Genomic DNA, 21792 nt, shown 5'->3' on the forward strand with positions numbered 1-21792 from the left:
TTTCGAATGGGTTCCAATGGATGTTTTGAGCCTCGTAGGCTCTTATTATGGAGTTTATAATAAAAATTGAAAAAGTTTTTAATTTAACCATGTTTTGGTGATATGAAAACGTTTGTATGCATGAGTTCAAGTTAAGGTAATGCCTCATATTCCTTCCCGGCGTAGGGCATGGGTGTGAGGTGTTACATTTAGTGGTATCAGAGCTATTGTTTAGTCGGTTCTAGGTTAATGTAGCGTGTGTACGAGTCTAGCTATACCTGCCATAGATAAATTGTGATAGTGTGACGGCTCCTGATTTTTTTATTGTATTTTCATATAGTAATGGATCCCGATCAAACTATGGCGGACGATGTAGAAAGTAACGCACTGGATCTCGTTGAAGGGGTAGTGCCATCCGATAATCGACCTTCCACAGTTAGTTAGGGAGGAGGAGAAGGGGCTCGGGAGGCCTTTCTCCACATGATGAATGAATGGTACACAGAGTTCGTCCGAGCAAACCCGAATACTCGACCTCCTCCACCCCCACCTATCCCTCAACCTATTCCCGTAGTACCTCGGGTATGGACCTTGAGAGGCAAAATAGACCTCCAGTGGACAAGATCTGGAAGCATGGAGCCGAGGTATTCTGTGCTAATAAAGATGATGACCCTGAAAGGGTAGAATTCTGGCTTGAGAATACCATTAGGGTATTCGATGAATTATCCTGCACTGCCGAAGAATGCTTAAAGTATATCATATCTTTGTTGAGAGACTCGTCATACTACTGGTTGAAAATGTTAGTCTCAGTGGTGCCTCACAGAAAGGTCATATGGGAATTCTTCCAAGAGGAATTCCGGAAGACATACATCTGTGAAAGATTTATGGATCAAAAGCGTAAGGAATTTCTTGATTTGAAACAAGGCTGCTTGACGGTTACTGAATATGAAAAAAAGTTCATCCGACTTAGTAAGTATGCTTGGGAGTATGTATCCTCCGAGGCTAAGATGTGTCGAAGGTTAGAAGACAGACTTAATAAGGACATTAGACTATCAATGGGTGTCCTTGAGTTGAAAGAGTTCGTATACTCGTTGATCGGGCCTATAAAGATGAGGAATTAATTAAGGAAAGGAAGAAAATCGAAGCTAAAAACCAGAGATGCAAGGAAGAGGCATGCGAACAAGTCAGTTCCATCTTATTCTAAGAAATCCAGAGATGTCTAGTCTCGTTTCCACTCATCTGCTAGACATTCGTACCGATATCATAAGAAGCAAGATTTGAATTTTAATTCTCAAGGTACATCAGTGGCTAGTGTGGGCAATGTTAGATCTTTCAAACCAGAGTGCCAACATTATGGTAGAAATCACTTCAGCAAGTGTAGAATGAACGACGGATCTTGATTCCGGTGTGGTTCTCAAGACCACTTTATAAATGATTGCCCTGAGATGAATGATAAAGAAAAATTTCAAAGTATAAGGCCAAGTGGCACCAATTCGAAAGGAAGGCCTCAGAAGACTGTTGGAGTTGGGGCTAGTAGCAAGAATGTGATGAGAGACACCACCGTAAGGTCTGAAGCCAGAGCTTAACCTATGCCATACGTGCATGTGAAGATGTATCCTCTCCTAATGTCATCACCTTTACATTTTCTCTCTATGATAATACTATTATTGCTTTAATCGACCCTGGTTCTACTCATTCGTGTGTGTGCATGAAATTGATGTCTAGCATGAATATGCCTATTGAGTCTATGGTGTTTATGAATAAAGTGACTAACCCGTTGGGTAAACATGTGATAGTTGATAAAGTATGCAAGAAATGTCCTTTAGTAGTTAAAGGTTATTGTTTTTCGGCCGATTTGTTGCTGTTACCCTTTGATGAGTTTGATGTCATATTTGGTATGGATTGGTTGACATCCCATGATGCTATAGTAAACTGTAGATAAAAGGTTATTAGACTGAAATGTGAAAACAATGAAACCCTTTGGGTTGAATCAGGTGAGCCAGGCAACTTGCCTATTGTAATATCCTCAATGTCTGCCCAGAAATGTTTGAAGAAAGGATGTGAAGCTTATTTGGCTTTCGTAATGAATACTAAGGAATCGGAGTTGAAGATTGAGTCAGTACCGGTTGTAAGTGAATATGTGGATGTATTCTCGGAAGAATTTCCTGGGCTACCCCCTAATAGAGAGGTTGAATTTAGTATAGAGCTAATGCTAGGGACCACACCTATTTCGATCGCTCCGTATCGGATGGCCCCGACTGAGCTGAAAGAACTAAAGTCACAGTTACAAGAATTGACCAACAAGGATTTTGTGAGACCAAGCTTTTCACTGTGGGGTGCCCCGGTGTTGTTTTTGAAAAAGAAAGATGGATCTATTAGATTGTGCATAGATTACCGGCAGTTAAATAAGAGGATGATCAAGAACAAATACCCGTTGCCACGAATCGATGACTTGTTTGACCAACTGAAGGGAGCAGCATGGTTTTCTAAGATAGACTTGATATTTGGCTACTATCAACTACAAGTTAAAGAGGCAGATGTACCTAAAACCACTTTTAGGACTCGGTATGGTGTAACACCCCTTACCCAAGACCGTCACCGGAGTCGAGTACGAGGTGTTACCAGACTTATCTTACCTGTTCGGGGCATAAAAAATTACTTTTCAAAAAATTTTAATTTGCTCACATTTACCAATAAATCCCTAAAAAGGGCCCTCGAAGCCCTAAAACATGCAATTGGAACGGTTCGGGACCAAACCGGGAACATTAAAAAATTTTCAATTTCTTACACAAATAAAAACAATTTATTTCACTATTCATAATAAAACTATCCATATGTGTAACAGTTAGTAAATTAATTTTAACTCGAGTTACGAAACTCAAAATTTAAATCTGTAAATTTTCCTTAAAATGATACTCATATATCTTCTTACCATAATTTTTCTAGAATTTTGGTTTGGCCAATTAGTACAGTTTATTCATTAAAGTTTCCCCTATTTCGCAGTTCAGTGGACCTGACCTCTCTTCACTAAAAATCAATTATCTCATTATAAGAACTCGAATAATGCATATGTTTGTTTCTAATGAAAATAAACTCACAAAGGAACCTATACATATATACTATGACTTATAATTCTTTTTGTATAATTTCTAGTGAGTTTCCAAAGTTGGAATAGGGGATCACGAAGTCACTCTGAACCAGTCTTACAGAAATTTAAATATCTCAGAATATAGACTTCCTTTGCTTGCTTTGTTTCTTTCCTATGAAAATAAACTCAACAAGATTTAATTATATATCTCACTCACCATTAATTCTATTTCTACAATTTTTTGTGATTTTTCAAAACCACGTCACTACTGTTGTTTCCTAACTGTTCCATGGCCAACTCTTACTCTTTCATAATTTCTTTGCATCAAACCTCATTTAGGCATACATAATTCCAAACCATGTTCTTGTTTAGCTATATCATAACCTAATCATTGCCAAGTATTCACATGCCATTCTTTAATCATATCATAAGGACATACACACACAATAGTCAAGTCCCTATACATGCCCTAACTTAAAGTATTTCTAGTCACAAAATACCGAGATAGCTCGTTGATAGTGTGAGGCGATCTCCAACGTCCTTATGATTTTCCAAGTTGGCTTTCCGATACTATAAAAAAATAGAGAAAAGAAAGGGAGTAAGTATTAAGCTTAGTAAGTTTGCATGTCAATAAATAACAACATTCTAAATGAATTATCAAGATAACTTGAACCTTTTGAACATGGACTTATCTTACCTTCCCTTTGGTACACTCTTTTAGTTTTCCGTTGAACCATTTGGAATACTAAGGATACATGGGTACCTTTCCATTTTAAACTTACCATTTTCATGTCTTGACATGGTCTTACGTTGTATCCTTGCCTTATGAACTCACCATTGCCATGCCTTGGCATGGTCTTACATGGGATCTTTGCCTTATAGTATTTTATCAATGCCATGTCTTGACATGGTCTTACATGATTTCCTTGCCTTATAAAAATTACCAATGTCATGCCTTGGCATGGTCTTACTTGGTTTCTTTAAACCCTAATGTCATGACATTTGTATCCTACACATTCCTAAGGTTTAACTGGGACTTTTAAATATCAATTCTTTGTCAATTCTTACTTGAATCATCAAGGAATAAATTTATAAAATAAATATATAGATGCTGAAAAATAATATTATTAATTATAAATAATAAAATATTGTATTTATTTACTGCAAACTTAACTCGATACAAAATACGATCAAATATTTTGATTTAGTCCTCAACCTTTTTCTTTCCTCGGTCTAACCCCGAACGTAACGCCTCAAATTTTGGGCCTGGAAAAAATGGGCTTCACGTATCAGAGGAATTGGAATTTAGTTGTGCAAGTGAATGACACAAGTGTGTATCTACTTCAGTGGTTAAGTGTCTTGAGAAGTGCCTAAGAAGTCTTGGGTTCAAGCTTTGGCTCTTGCAAAATTTTGGTTTTTAAGGGATGAACCATGGCTCTGGCGTGTAGGCTTTATAAATAATTGTGGATGATTTATGACACAAAAAGAGCCTGTGGTGGAGTAGCAAGGTGGTGTGTTGTGTAACTGTGAGGTGTAAGGTTCAAGTCTTGGAATGCGCAATGGAGTATTTATTTTTCTATTTGAGCTGTGTAGGAGGTGGAGTTGGACTGAGACTCTAAGGTTGAATTGGTCATGAGAGTTTGAATAGAGTTTGAATAGGAGGTTGGAGTGATTTATGGAGTGTATCATGGAGAGATATTAGGAGAAAATCAAGCAGTGATTTATGGAGAGATTTAAGGAGAAAAATATAGGATTTTATGTGGGTTATTGTTGTCTTGTGTTCAAAGAATTCGGTTCCTATTCTTTTCCCAAAAAATTATAGACGATAGTTTTCTTCTGCTTCTCAAGTCTGCCATTTTGTTCTTTGCCGATTTTTGTAGATGGTTCTTTGTGATTTCTTTCGGTTCCCTTTTTGTTCTGTTCTTTCCTATGGCAACATTTGCACCCTCCTCCTCCCTTGTCAATTTTTCATTGTCTTCTTTTGTTTCTGCTAACTACTTGCTAAACTTTCTTTTTCTTTCTTCTCACAGCTTTGGATTTTCCTTATAAGTTATTCCTTCCTTAATCCTTGGTTTTTGTTGCCACAACTTGCCACCTTTGTTTTGTGTTATTGCGTTATTGGTAAGTGTCGCAACTGTGAAGTATTCTTTTCATTTATGGATTTTTGGTGAATCGATCGACTGTTCTATTTGCGAAGGTTAAGAGTTGGAACGACTCAGTTAGCATTGGAGTAGTGCGACTCTACTGTTATGCGGTTGGCAGGTAAAGTGGCTATATTTTGGTGGTGTTAAAGGAAAGTTTTTCTTTTTCCCTTGGATATGAAATGTGAATTGATGTTGGTATTGGGTCTTTATATAATTGTCCGCTTCGAATTGTGGAGTAGTGAACTATCTTGTTCGAATCTGCAAGTCCCAGAGTGCTTGATAGTGTTTTATAGCAAATCGCATCAGGTGTGTAGTAGTACCGTATTTGATAATCGATCAAAAGCCAAAAGAGTGTGTGAATCCACACACATTGATTTGAGCATAGGTCGACAAATGTCGAAATGCCGAAATATCGAGAAGCAAAAAAGTCAAAAGGAGGGGCTTAGAGCATGCAATCGCACGCACAGTAAATCGAGTCCACAAAATGTGGGTGTACAGCGAAAAAGGCCGCCATGAATGAATTCTTGGGCTTAGGCCATAATGGGCCGAATGGGCCCGATGGGCCGTGAGCCCACTTGTGTAAATCTGACTATTGGGTGGAAAATAGTGGGGCTTGTCAGGTCGCGCACATGGCGTAGGCCATTCTGGGCCTCAATGGACTGAAGTGGACCGTGTAGGCCCAATGGACTCGTGGGCCCCGCACGGATAAAATCCTCGATAGGTGACAAACTTTGGACTGGGCTATGTAGTATGCATAGCCGTGGTTAATCCTGGGCTAATTGAGCTGCACGAGCGTGTGGGCCCATTTGGGCCAAATAATGGGCCTTGGGCCCATTTTCACCGATAGGACTGTTAGGGTTGTAAAAGTCACTCGGGGCGACTGTAAACCTTTGGATGGTCCGATAAGCATGTTTAGGACAAACTATTTAAATTACTGAAATACCCCTGATTTGTGAAATTATCGAAATACCCCTAACTTGTAAAATTACTGAAATACCCTTGTAGTGTAAAATGACTGTTTTGCCCTTGTGGGTAAATGACTGACTTAGACTATGAATTTGATCGATTTGACTTTGATCGAATGATTGTGTTTTAACTTACTTGATGGTGGTTGTGCAACTGATATGCTTTTAATATATGTTTAAATTATTGTTACCGAGCATGGCCATTTTGCATACACGTGTGATGATTGAGCATGGCATACACGACATATTGCATGGGGTTAGGACATTGATATGGAAGAAGTTCTGATAGGATCGCACGGGTTGTATGAGATGACTGTGGATCCAGCATTGATCTGTTAAGGTCGCACGGGTCGCACGAGACGATTGTGGACTGATGAACGGCTTAGTGCTGCTTAATTTGATTACGACTCTATGCCAACCTAAATATGGCTCTGTGCTATGTTGATTATGGCTTTGTGCAAATCGTATTTACCAGTGGCTATGTAAATCATATTTATCGATGACTCTATGTCGATCATATTTACCCATGGCTGTGTGCCGGTTATATTACCGTCGCTGATGGCTATGTGCCAAACTTATTATAGTTACCAATGTCTTTGTGCCAATTATAATACCGCTACTGATGGCTTAAAGTTGTATATGTACTAGCAGCTTTGTTGCGATTTCGGTTAGTGCTGCAACTGGTGCTAACATTGTAAGTGTAGGGATGGTGTGGGTGAGTTATTCCTTACAGGTAGTGCAGGGTTGGATGGGATAGGATGCATCCCTGCATTCACACATTTTGTTTTGTTACTGAGATAGGCTAGGCCCAATTGATTCTGTTATGGGCTGTGACCCAAATGATAATGTATTGGGCTTTGGCCACTTATGCTCTAAACTGGACTGCACTGTTACTGTTAAAGGGCTATGGCCCAGACTGTTTCTGTTTTTGTATACTAACTGTTACTCTAGTAAGGGGATTACACACTGAGTTTTTGTAAACTCACCCCGCTTTTTTTTAAATGTACAGGTAGTCCCTAGTGTTAGGCGGATCGGTGCTATGAGGGACTCGGAGATGGCCACACGACTGCTCTTACTGCTACGCTAAATTGCTTACTCGTATTTTTTATTTTGGATTTCTTGTTTGTAATAAGACCATTTGTGGAATTTACTTTTAATTAGGCTTTTGATTACTCACTTTAAACTGCTAGTCTAGGGAAAGACAAGTTTTCAAACCAATTACTGTTTCCAAAATCATATGTTTTAAACTTCTTTAATTTAAATTAGCTTTTGCAACTGTAGGAGATTTTCAACAAAATTAATAGCATTTTTGAAAGTGATTAACTTTCCAATGAACCATGTTTTGAAATTAAACAAAAACAAACTGAGACTTTACACAAGTTTTAAATAGTAGGAAGGGTTTTTCAATGAAATCACGGTTTCAAAAACACTTCAATATGACACCGCTAGATTCGGCCATAACATCTAGGCCGGGTTTGGGGTGTTACACCGAATTTCATTTTTATTGATCTATAATATCAAATTTAACTTATTTAATATTCACATTTATCAAAACAGTCCTTAACTCTAACTTTGGCAAAATTACGATTTTGCCCCTAAACTTTTACATATTTACACTTTTGCCTCGAGGCTCGGAAATGAAACTTTATCCCTAATTCTTAGGTTTTATGACATGCTAATCATTTATTTACCTACGGCAACATCAAATTCCCACTCTAACATGTACTTATGACCATTAGGTATTTTTACCGACTATGTCGTTTTACTCATTTTAGCTTAAAATCGCTTCGCACAAGTCGTTTAACATAAGTTCAAGCTTCATATTCTACCCTAAAGCATCAAAACAAACACATTTCACTTATGGGTATTTTTCCAAATATGAACCCTAGGTTAAATTATTGCTAGAATAAGCTAAATCAAGTTATCGGGACTTCAAAATGTAAATAACATTAAAAACGGGGCTTGGAATCACTTACTATGAAGCTTGGAAGCTTGAAAAAACCCTAGCTATGAAGAACTCTTGAAATTTTGGCCTAATGGAGAAGATGGGCACATTTTGCCATCTTTTTCCCTTTTTTAATCTTTTAATTACCAAATGACTAAAATATCCTTTATTAAAACTTTAGTTATTTTTATCTATGTATGTCCATTTTTGTCCATGAAAACATAATGGTCTAATTTTCATTTAAGGACCTCTACTTCAATTTAATCCTTTAGTATCTAAAACTCATATTTATCAACTTTTACAATTAAGCCCTAGTAGGCAAATTAAGCGTGCTATCTATAAAATTTTCCATTGATACTCTAACACATGCATCTAATCACTCGATAAATTATAAAAATTAATCAAAATAAACTTTTCTATCTCAGATTCATGGTTTTGCAACCATTGTTCTGTTTAGGCCCTATTTTGGGATGTTACATTTCTCCCCCGTTTAGGGATTTTCGTCCTTGAAAATCTTACTTGTGAAAAGATTTGGATATTTTTTTTGCATAACCTCTTCAGGCTCCCATGCCATGCCTATTCCATAATACTTTCACAAGTGCAATACTTTTATTCCTTAGTTGCTTAACATCTCGAGCTAAAATCTTTACCGATTTTTAACCATAAGTCATATCTTGCTAAATCTCAACCTCTATCTGTGAAATCACATGTGAAGGATCAGAACGGTAACGACGTAACATAGACACATGGAACACGTCATGAATCTTCTCTAACTCTGGTGGCAAAGCAAACCTATATGCTAATGGTCCAACTATTTCAGTCACCTCAAATGGTCCAATAAAACATGGACTTAGTTTGCCTTTCTTGCCAAATCTAAAGACTTTCTTCCACGGGGATACTTTCAAGAACATTTTTTCACCAAATTGATACTCAATCTCTTTTATTTTCAAGTTTGCATAAGACTTTTGTCTATTTGAAGCTACTTTCAAGCAATCCCTGATAACTTTCACTTTTTCTTCAGTTTCTTTAACTAAATCAACCCCGTAAATCTGATTTTCTTTAAGCTCTGTCCAATACAAAGGTGTTCGACATTTATGTCTATACAAAGCTTCATAAGGTGCCATTTTCAAACTCAACTGTTAACTATTATTATAAGCAAACTCTACCAACAGTAAATATTTCTCCCAACTACCTTGAAATTCTAAGACACAACATCTAAGCATATCCTCAAGTATCTGAATAACTCTCTCTGACTGACCATCAGTCTGAGGATGGAAGGCTATACTAAAACTCAACTCTGTGCGCAAAGCTTCCTGTAACTTCTTCCAAAACTGCAAACTGAATCTCGGGTCTCTATCTGAAATAATCGATAATGATACTCCATGTAGTCTGACTATCTCTGAAATATATAACTCGGCCAACTTGTCAAGTGAATAATCCATACAAATTGGAATAAAATGAGCCGACTTCGTTAGCTTATCAATCACAACCCATACTGCATCTTTCTTTCTCAGTGTCAATGGCAATCCTGTCACAAAATCCATGGCAACTCGGTCCTATTTCCACTCAAGAACTAACACATGCTGCAATAAATCTGAAGGTACCTGATGTTCAGCTTTTACCTACTGACAGATCAAGCATCTAGAAACAAACTCTGAGATATCTCTCTTCATTCCTACCCACCAATACATTTTCTTCAAATCATTATACATCTTTATACTACCTGAATGAATAGACAAAGAACTACTATGTGCTTCCTCTAAAATATTTTGAATAAGCTCATCATTTTTAGGTACACATATCTAATTTCTGAAATTAAACAACCATCAAAACTGATCTAAAAATCTGACTCTATACCCGACTCACACTGAGCTCTTTTGGCTTGTAATTCACTGTCATCTTTCTAAACTTCATAAATTTCTTCAAGAAACATTGGCTTAGCTCTTAATTCAGCTAAGATAGAACCATCATCTGATAAGTTTAAACTAGTGTTCAAAGCTTTTAATGTAAATAAAGATTTTATACTCAAAGCATCAGCAACTACGTTTGCCTTACCCTGGTGATAATCGACCACTGGTTCATAATCTTTAATCAACTCTAGCCATATTCTTTACCTCAAGTTCAAATCTTTCTAAGTCATCAAGTATTTCAAACTTTTATGATCAGTAAATATTCAGCACTTCTCACCATACAATTGATGTCTCCAGATTTTCAACGCAAATACAATGGTAGCTAGATGATCGCCTGATTTCGTGATAGGTTTTAAATATTTATAATTAATCGTTCTTGAAACTAACTATTATCACGATGTAGACAAGTGTACCTATTGAACAGTAGTATAGTTTTAGCAAGACTGGATTGTCGAACCCAAAGGAACTAAAAGTACTAGTAATGACTCTCTTTTTATTATCTAGCTTAAGAATAGAGAGGTTTTTATTTTAACTAACTAATTATCTAAACTAAGAATTCATAGAGAATAGAATTGGGGAATTGCTTTTGGGAAAATCAATTAAATTAAGACAATACCTAAGGAAAAATCCACTTAGACTGTACTTGTTATTCTAGCTCCGAATCGGACGATTTATTCATTTAACTTGTCCCGTAGAGATCCCTAAGTTATGTTATTATCCCTATTCAAGACTAATAACATCTAATCCCTAGATTGAATAATTGAGACCTTTCTCTAATTAACACCCTAGGGTTGCATTAACTCGATCTATGAATCCCCTTATTAGGTGTCACCCTAATTCGGTAAAATCTTGTCACCCTATGTCTAGACGCGCAAACAACTCCGCTTAATTATGACAAATGTACTCTTAGACAGGATCTATTACTCCTCTGAATAAGAGCTTATCTTGAATCAGTATCCTGGGATATCAAAACAAGAATTAAGAACACATAATTAAGAACAAGTTAAATATTTATCATACAATTCAGAAAATAATAACAAGATTCGTCTTAGGTTTCATTCCCCTTAGGTATTTAGGGGTTTTAGTTCATAGCTAAATAAGAAAACATCTCAGAATAATAAAGGATACAAAACATAAAGAAAACCCAAAACTCTTGATGGGGAAATGGAGGACAGATCTTCAGTCTTGATGTTGAATCCGGCTTCTGAGATGGATCAATCAGCTTCCTTGTGGTAATTCCTTACTCCCTATTTCGTGTCCCCCTTTTCTTCCTCCTCTAAGGTGTATTTATAGGCTCGGTAGGGACACACCCGTGTGCGATTACTTCTGGCCGTGCTCGAGCCTGCAAAATCGACACGGCCGTGTGGTCTACTCGTGTGAGGAGGTCCAGGCCATGTTGATTTCGTACTTTGGCCCATTTTCTTCGTTTTTGGCTCGTTTCTCCTTCCTTTCGCTCTCCTATGCTCTCCTAAGTATAAAACATGAAATTAAAGAATTAGGAGCATCGAATTTACCAATTCTAATGGGAAATCATCCTTAAAATGCGTTAAACATGAGGTAAAATTATGTATAAATTACGGTTTATCAAATACCCCCACACTTAAGCATTTGCTTGTCCTCAAGCAATATTCTCAACTCATAATCAAAATAAATTTTTCTCAACTTATAATTTCAATCGATAATATCACAAAATAATCCATAGGTAATCATACATTGAGAATTCAACTAAAAGAACATAAAAGTTTCAAACATTCCAAGTTGAGTATTTAATCATGCAAATATAGGTGTTTCCCCTCATCTAAGTAGTTACCTTTGATTAAGAATATCACAGAGTTTCACATCCTCACTAAAGATTCACTCAAATCACTCGATGTGTTAAAGGACAATAAATGAAGCACTCAACAGTCAATAATGAAAAGTTATTAACATAGGCTTGCATGAAAATCAAATCTCCAATACTATAATTTAAGATGATACATCAATCAAAAGGTCTTTAGAGGGTTGTAATGAGGCTTGGTTAGGGGGTGTGGTCACAAGCTGAAAGAAAGGGTTAGAATTGACATTGAGTTGAAAAATTACTTAACTAGAAAAATATTTAATCATCACTTACGTACAACATAACTCCTTATCTGACTATGGAATTTAAATACTGAAGCTTACAAACAGAAGATCACTACTAATATGTATACATGTTTTTTTTTTTAAGAACAAGTTAAATAACATAGACTAACTATTAAGAACAAGACATAGCTAAGCAATTTATTCAACTCAAATCTCGACAAAAATAGGGATTAATTTAGGGGATTTTAACAATAATGGGTTAAGGGTTAATATTAAGGGTAATACAAGAAATGGGTTGTTAGACTCAAGGAGGTTTACTAGGGGTTAATCGTGGAGGTAGGCTTTTCATGGCATGAGTGGGTTAATCCTAAGTGCCACTATCATCTTGACATATCAAATCAAATGGTGTGGTCTTGACATGCACAATCAAGCAAGTTCTAGAATAATAGTTCAATACTAATGCACTCAAAGCAATAATAAAAGTGAGCATGAAAGAATTAATAGAAGCTCAAAAGGCAAAAAAATCTCACAAAAATTATGGCTTTTTGATGTTTAAAACTTGTGAATTCCAACTCAAAGTAATACCTAAACTTTGGGGAAACAACTTAAGATTTTAAATTCTTAAAAATCAACTTATCATGTTTGATTCTCTAATATCTTAATGTTTAAACAACCAATGCATAAATGCCTATGTTTTAATTCAAGATATATCAATCAACGTCATAAATCAATCAAAATTTATCCTAAATACGATATGAGAGCTTTTCAAGAGAACAAGGCTGTCATTCAGGGATTTTTCTGATACTGAAATAAATACCCCCCACACTTTATATGTACATTGCCCTCAATGTACAAAGATAGATATTAGAATATAAAAATAAGATAGGGAGAGAAGTGAAACTTCCTATATGATGAATTCCTCAAACTGGAGTTTTGGAGAGTAATCATGCAAAAGTTGAAGAGGATATTCTAAGGGTGGCAGAGGTTCATTAGTCCATAAGTCTTGCGCCAAAAGAATATTATATCTAGTGGTAGCTATGGTCGTGGTCAATCAGGACATGGCAGTCGTGGAAAACCTTTCTCGGTGGGTTTTTTTTTAGTTCCTATGTGATGATGAGCTTAAGAGCTCTATATAACTGTGATAAAATCAGGAACTTTTTAGGGGATATTAGGAATAATAATTACTCATAAAGAAATAACTGAAAATGATAATTAAAAATAAAATTCTAAAATCTAATAAAATAAAATGTAGTTTTAATAAAAATTGAAAACATAAAATAATAAATAAATGTTTTTAAACATCTTCATCGCTGGATGGTTCGCGAGGTGGGACTGGTGATGAGATGCGGAGGTGCTAACAAATCTGCTGTAGAGTAGCATCAATGTTGTCAAATTGTTGAAAACACTGCTGTTCGAATCGAGTGAGGCGCTCAGAGATGTCAGCATATGAAGCCACCGCATGAAATGGACGAGAGGGTGGTGGTGGCTGAGTCGGTGGGTCCTCGTGCTGTGGAGGGACATCATCAAGGATGTCCTTGTAGGCCTCCTCCTCAGTAGATTGGGCGAGATGATATTGTGGAGGGTAGGTTCCTTGGCGCTTTTTTATCATCCTCATGCTAAGGATGCTCGAGATGCCTTGTGGAGACATCTGGCCAATGAGGGTTAAGGACGATTCTTGGACTGCGGTGCTGAGGAGCCCGAAGTGTCAAGCCAATTGCGTCACATAGAGGCCAATGGAGATGACCCCCTTCCTATGCTGCTCCGTCTAGTGCTGAATCGCAAGAGCAATGAAATAGGCAAGGTCGATGACGTGGCCATGTGACACCATAAAATGTAGGCGTCATGGGAATTGACGATGCCAGTGCTCTCTCGCCTCTCAGTTATCGTGTGAGCCAAAATGGGGTGTAAGTACCTCAGGGATGGTGGGAGAACTGATGCCTTGGAGTGGCTAGGATTGTAGGAGGCAGCGCCAAGGGCCAAAGTGTGCCAGCACTTCGAGGGAAAGAAGTGTATGTGGCGAGTGAGAGCATGTAGTTCATTCTCCTTCTTGAACTCCACCATATATAAGCCCAACACCATGCTGAATTCTGGGACGCTGAGCTGGCAGATTAATCCACCTAAGCAAAATTGGATCGTGCCGAGATCATCGTAGTTCGTCATTATGGTCTGAATATGCAACGTTGAGCATAGTTCCATAGTGAGCTCGAGGTATGTTGGCTCAATGATCCCAAAGAACAGCTCCCAAGGTTGGTGGTTAGGAGGGCCTGAATCGCATCAGCCAACTGAACTTGTTCTATCGCGGCCCAGTCGATGCAGCGATTCGTAATTAAAGGTCGGGCCCAGAGTATTTGGAATAGTTTTTCTTGGGGCCTGATGGGGAACCTCAGGAAAGGGTGACGAACTCCCATGGTAGGACCCGAAGAAGATGAGACTCCCTTCCTTTTCTTTGAAGCATGGACAGCGGCCTTTTTACCATGTGAAGACGACATTGTATACTTGCAAGTGGAAACATCAATTCATCTTGATGAGTAGAGAAGGAAAAAATATGACTAAATTCGAAAATAAAAATGCATAAATATGTTCAGCCGCAACTACTAAGTTTAACTAAAACAATAAGTTCAATGACCTATTTTTGTGGCATTGGCATGGTGATATAAGTAAAAATGGCAAAGAATGTAATGCAACATACTATATGAATGAATAGAAATGTCAACACAAAAGGCATGATTATTTCAACTATCCTAACCATGAATATTCACTTTTATCTAATTAAATGGAGCAGAGAAATCATGAAATGAGTAAGAATTCGAACATGAAAAAGATGATAACTTGTTCTATAAATGAAAATTTTGTAATAGGAAGATGAAAATAACATGAAAAATATAGATGACTATGATAAATAGCATTATAAATCAGTGAAATAAAAGAGAAAAGAGTAAACAAACGATAAAGGACAGAGATTCAGTGTCGAGAATGAAGTTAGGAGCAGCGCACGGGCATGGCAGGGAGGCCGTGTGGAATTACAGTGGCTAGGGTCAAGGTTTTCGAGTGGGGAAGACAATGAATAGTGCAAGGTATTTATGGATTTTGGGGCACACAGCCAGGTAACACACCCGTGTTCCCTAATTTCAGCCCATGTGATTCGTGAATTTTGAATTTGGGCGCGTCTGACATTTAGTCCATGCCCGTGTTCCTTAGGTGTGTGGGTGTACACGACCGTGTCTAGTGTTGTTCGCTTCTCCCACGCCTGTGTATGAAGACCCACGCCCGTGTCAATCTAACAGGTTCGACCACGGGTGCTGGACACGGGCGTGTCGCATGCCCGTGCTATATTAACAGGTTCACCCATGGTTCTTCCACACAAGCGTGTCTCACGCTCGTGTTGTTTTGGAAGGCTAAACCACGACCATGTCGGACAACCATGGCATTTTATCGTAGCCCGTGTTTGGGAAAATTGTTGCCTATTTTTACACAGCCCTAAGCACGCCCGTGTGCTTGGCCTTGTCTCAGTGGAAAACCTGTATTCAAGAGCTCTGTTAGTAAGTTTGGTGTTGAAGACTAAATCTTAAAAAAGTTAATACAGTTAGTGCTCGGGTTGCCTCTCGAGAAGCGCTTATTTATGGTTTAAGCTCGACTTACCTCTCCATTGAATGGTCATGGTGGTTCGAGGAGTTTATACTCCTCATTCCTTCATCAAAATAAGGTTTTAGATGGGAGTTTTTACCTTAAAAGTGTCGAACTTGGGATGACTCACCTCGATCGTACCGAATTAGAAAATGCTGAGTACCTTAAAAGGGATTTCTTAATTCGGTGTGGTAGTGACAATGTGGGGATCTGTGGCATCTAATAAGACTCTATCTCCAACCTTAAGTTGATTTGGAAAGGTATTAAGCTCATTCTTTCGTAGATTCAGTTTGTTGGGTGTACTCGATTTATACGTCCGCTATTCATCTAGCTCCTCGATTTGTAGCCTTCGATCTTCATGAATATGTCCTCTGCTACTGCTTGAGAATGGCTCATGTACTTCCTTCAGACTCATTTCCTATAAAGTAGGTGAAACCATATTGTCAGTTTTAGTAGAATGGGTTAAACGATCACCTTCAATTTTCGATGTGTTGCCAGAATTTCGAGCTTGAAGGGCGATTGTTTCGTCTCCCACACGGAGTGTGAGTTTACCTGTGCCAACATCAGTGATCTTTTTAGTAGTTGCTAAAAAGGGCCTTCCTAGAATTAAAGGAGTGTTGCTATCTTTTTCTATGTCTAGAACAATGAAGTCAATGAGAAATATAAATTTATCGATTTTAGCTAGCACATCTTCAATAATACCCCTAGGAAATCTTATAGTTTTATCTGCTAATTGAATGCTCATTCTAGTCTATTTGGGTTTCCCAAGACCTAACTGTTTGAACATTTTGTAAGGCATGACGTTGATACTAGCCCCTAAATCAGCTAATGCTTATTAACATCTAAACTACCGATTAAGCAAGGAATCGCAAAACTCCCTTGATCTTTTAATTTTTTCGGTAGCTTATTTTTTAGAATAGCTGAGCACATTGCATTTAGCTCCATATGTGATGCCTCGTGCAACTTTCACTTATTTACTAAAAGCTCCTTTGAAAATTTCATTGCGTTTGGCATCTGCGATAGAGCTTCAATAAACGGTAAGTTAATGTGTAAATTTTTTAAGAGTTTAAGGAATTTACCAAAATTTTCATTTGAGCGGTCTTTCCTTGTCACGTAAGGGTATGGCACACGAGGTTTTTGACATTCACTGGTTTGTTTTTATTATGACCTACCTCACCTTGACCTTTGCTTACCACAGTTTCTTGCCTCGGTTCTGGTTCAGGCACAAAGACTCCTTTGTCACCTTGAATGTTAATTGCGTTAAGCTGTTCCCTTGGGTTGGGTTCAGTATTACTTGGCAAGCTACCTTGTGGTCATTCAGAGATTAGTTTGGAAAGCTGGCCTATCTGAGTTTCGAGCCATTGGATCGACACTTGCTGATTTTTAAGTGCTATCTCAGTGTTCTGAAAATGAGTTTCTAATACCGACATAAACTTTGAGAGCATCTCTTCAAGGTTCGACTTCTTTTCTTGTTGATAGGGTGGTTGTTGAAAACCCGGAGGATGTTGTGGCCTTTGATTTCCTTGACCGCCCCACGTGAAATTGAGGTGGTTCCTCCAACCTGCATTGTAAGTGTTACTATATGGGTTATTTTGGGATCGAGAGTTATTTGTTCCATTTATTAGACTTGTTCCTCCTTGATGCTAGGGTTGAAGGGTTGATACTCAGTGCATGCTCCTCCTCCATTCGTTTCGTACCTCATTACTGGATGTACCGAATCGACATTATAAACGCCTGCTATTTTAGTTGGTTTATGTCTACTGTTTTAGTTGGTTTAGTCCTCATGACTTGCCACTAATAGTTATTCAATGACATCTCCTCTATAAACTCATAGGCATCTTCAGGTGTTTTATTATTGATGGTTCTGCCAGCAGTTGCGTCAACCATTTGTCGAGTCGAAAGATTCAGGCCATTAGGGAACGTTTGACCCTGTAGCCAAAGCGGTAACCCATGGTGAGGGTACCTTCTCAGTAAGTCTTTGTATCTCTCCTATTCATCGCAAAGTGTTTCTCAGTCCATCTGCACAAACGAAGAGATATCATTACGTAATTTAGTAACTTTAGTCGACGAAAAATATTTTAATTGAAATTTTTCGGTCATTTGTTCCCAAGTAGTGATTGACCCTCGTGGTAATGAGTTCAACCACTGTTTAGCTTTGTTCCTCAATGAAAAAGGGAATAACTGAAGATGAATGGCATCATCAAGAACACCATTAATTTTAAATGTATCTCATATTTCTAAGAAGTTTGCTCAGTGAGCGTTGGGATCCTCATCCTGCAAACCATCAAACTGAACAAATTGCTGTATCATTTGAATAGTGTTAGGTTTTAGTTCAAAAGTATTTGCAGCTACAGCAGGTTTAACTATGCTCAATTCAGTTCCTTTTAAAGAAGGTTTAGCATAATCATACATAGTGCGTGGAGCAGGATTTTGATTAACTGCAATTGCAGGAGGTAGCTGATTGTCTTGGTTTTCAGCCATCTCTTCAGTTGGGAGTTAAGTATCATCCTCTTGCTCGTTCTCTATGTATCTTAAGCTTCGCCTTATTTCTCTTTGGTTTCTGCGAACTATGCGATCGATTTCTTCGTCAAAAAGTAGTGGTCCTGATGGGTTTCTTCTAGTCATAAACTATAAAAAGCTGCCAAGAGAAAGAAAAAGTAAATTAATAAATAATAATAATAATAAATTAAATTAAATTAAATTGCAAGAAAAATAAATGGCTAAAGTAATAAAAATTGAGCGTTCCTAATATCTTACTTCCCCGGCAAAGGCGCCAAAAACTTGATCGCGTGATTTCGTGATAGGTTTTAAATATTTATAATTAATCGTTCTTGAAACCAACTATTATCGCAATGTAGGCAATTGTACCTATCGAACAGTAGTATAGTTTTAGCAAGACTGGATTGTCGAACCCAAAGGAACTAAAAGTACTAGTAATGACTGTCTTTTTATTATCTAGCCTAAGAATAAAGAAGTTTTTGTTTTAACTAACTAATTATCTAAACTAAAAATTCACAGAGAATAGAATTGGGGAATTGCTTTTAGTAAAATCGATTGAATTAAGACAATACCCAAGGAAAAATCCACCTAGACTGTACTTGTTATTCTGGCTCTAATTCGGACGATTTATTCATTTAACTCGTCCCGTAAAGATCCCTAAGTTATGTTATTATCCCTATTCGAGACTAATAACGCCTAATCCCTAGATTGAATAATTGAGACCTTTCTCTAATTAACACCTATGGCTGCATTAACTCGATTTATGGATCCCCTTATTAGGTTTCACCCTAATCCTGTGACACCCGTAATTTGACCCTAGTCGGGAAGTGGTTTCGGGACCACAAAACCGAGTCATACTAATAATTAGCCATCATATTTGATGCTTATTATATGTATATATGCATGTGTGAAAATTTCATGTTTGAATTTTATTAATTGTAAGTGAATTTTATTAAATAGGACTTATGTGAGAAAATTTAGAAATGTGCTAGGCAAATGTGAAGTGGCCTATTAATGCATGTTATGAAAATGATGGGTTTGCATGTCAAATTACCCAAAATTTGAGCTAGTGGCCGGCCATGCTATGGGTGGAAACATGTTGGGAACATGTTGGCTTAGTGTGTTATGTTAGAAAGAATAAATAAAGGGTTAGTAATTAAGTAATGAAAAGGGAGGGGTGATGAAAACAAAGTTGTCTCATCCATCCCCCCCTCCATTTGCCGTAACTAGACAAAGAAAAGAAAAAAAAAAGAAAGGGTGTTCATCCTTTAACACCTTGGCCGAAAATTTGAAGGAGGAAGGAAGAAGAAAGGTTGAAGAGATTCGGCCATGCATTTAACTAGGCTAAGGTATGTTTGATGATGTTCCATGAGATGCATGCATGTTTTAGTTGTTAGTTTGAGTTCTACCTAGCCCATGGTCTAAATCTTGCTATGTGATGGAGATGATATTCGGCCATGGGTGTTGTCTTTCTTGGTTGGTGTTTCGATGTTGTGGTGATGAGGCATGAAGATGATTGAGCTTGAGTGTTTAATAAAAAGGTTTGGATGTGAGAGTGTGTGAGGAGTAGAAATGAGGGGTCTTAGCAACTTCATGAAGGTTCGGCCATGGTGCTTCAATATTGCACTTGTGTTTAACCCTAGGATTAATTAGTTATATGGTTAGTATGGATATGGGTGACCGAATATGAGAGCATGAATAGATGGAGAGTTTGGTGAATCGATATGTGGTAAATGTTAAGTGTTAAATGAAATGGAAATGATAGATTAATGTTGCACATTCGGCTATAGTTAGGCATGTTGATGATCTTATCTTGACTTAGATAATTAGGCATAAAAGGGTGGTAATGAGGTTGAGGTTGTTGAATGGTTAGTTGGGTAACAAATGAAGCATTCGGCCATCACTTGGGAGCTTATGTGATGTTGAGTTTAAAATTAGCAAAGGTGATTACCGAATGTCCAAGTATGCATATGCATGTGTGATTAGATTATTGATAGTATGGTAATTGCATGAGGTTATTAGTCGAATAGCTAAGAACATAAAGTAGCAAGATGAAAATTTTACCATGTCGTTACGTATGTCATAAAATCATTAAAATGTGGATACCAATATATGTAGCAAAGCGGTTAAATGAGTTAATTTATTTGTTTAAGCTCAAGACTCTAAAGGAGAGGCGTCCAACAAGGGAAAATCGAAGGTCATCGAATAGCCGCCGAAATTGTTCGACCACATCCGAGGTAAGTTTTAAGCGATTAAACGTTGAGTAAATTCAATTATAATAGGACATGATGAGTTGATTTAATAAGATATGATGTGGCCATGATATGTTCTAAGCTCAAATGGTAAGTTCTTAAGTGTTTGAGCTTGGGAATTCAAGGGTAATTTGAAATAGTCTGCTTAGGACAGCAGCAATAACGTGAATTTAGAAAATCACCATGAATTTATGGATTTGAATTAGAGGCTGAATGAGACATGAAATTAAAGCTTAATGAGTCTAGTTTCTTATAAAAGAAACCGTGTAAGCAAAGGAATTTCCAATAATGAGATATTTAAAGTTGTGTGAGACGGTGTCAGAATGACTCCGAAATCCCCTGTTCGGTTTTTAGAAAATCATTATAAATTGTACAAAAATGGTTATAAGATAAAATTTATATGCTTAGACTCCTTAATGAGTCTAGTTTCAAATGAAATCAAATACAACACATTTTGAATTCTGTAAAATAAGAAATTTGATTCTTAGTGAAGAGTGGTCAGATTAGTCAAACAGTGAAACAGGGGAAACTTTAAGAAAAATATGGTATTGATTGGCCAAACCTAAAACTCTGGAAATATTATGGATGGAAGATATACGAGTCTATATTCCGGAAAAATTAACGGAAAGTGATTTGGAGTTTTGTAGCTCCAGTTATAAATAATTTAGTGACTATTGCTCAGGAAAAACAGCTTGTGCTGAATTTGAGATTATGTTGTGAACCTTGATAAACTTGTTTTAGTTGCTCTTAAGCTATTGATTAAACCCATACTTGAATTCTAAATCGTGATATTGTAAGTTTATGAGTATTCGAATATGAAATGATAGTAAGGCCTAATGGCCGATGTGATGAATGTGAAAGTGTATATATGTGATAAGGCCTAATAGCCGATGTGATGAATGTGAAAGTGTATATATGTGATAAGGCCTAATAGCCGATGTGACGAATGTGAAAGTGTATATATGTAATAAGGCCTAATAGCCGATGTGATGAATGTGAAAGTGTATATATGTAATAAGGCCTAATGGCTGATGTGATGAATGTGAAAGTGTATATATGTGATAAGGCCTAATGGCCGATGTGATGAATGTGAAAGTGTATATATCTAATAAGGCCTAATGGCCGATGTGATGAATGTGAAAGTGTATATATGTGATAAGGCCTAATGGCTGATGTGTGAATGTGAAAGTGTATATATGTGACAGGGCCGAGTGGCCAACGTGATGGATGTGAAAGTGCATAAATGTGATAAGTCCCAAAGGGCATTTGTGTCAGTACTATATCCGGGTTAAAACCCCGCAGGCTTTATGCGAGAATATTATCACTGA

The 21792-nt window shown here is 37.3% G+C and overlaps 1 protein-coding gene across 1 annotated transcript; it reads left to right on the forward strand.

The window, feature by feature from the left end:
• The first annotated feature begins 560 nt into the window (after positions 1 to 560).
• LOC107919692 (uncharacterized) lies at positions 561 to 1097 on the forward strand. The gene has a single exon (XM_016849090.1). The coding sequence runs from the start codon at positions 561 to 563 to the stop codon at positions 1095 to 1097; it is 537 nt and encodes a 178-aa protein (XP_016704579.1).
• The last annotated feature ends 20695 nt before the right edge of the window (positions 1098 to 21792 follow it).

Source organism: Gossypium hirsutum, chromosome A12 (assembly GCF_007990345.1).
Source record: "Gossypium hirsutum isolate 1008001.06 chromosome A12, Gossypium_hirsutum_v2.1, whole genome shotgun sequence".
NCBI classification, from domain to species: domain Eukaryota; kingdom Viridiplantae; phylum Streptophyta; class Magnoliopsida; order Malvales; family Malvaceae; genus Gossypium; species Gossypium hirsutum.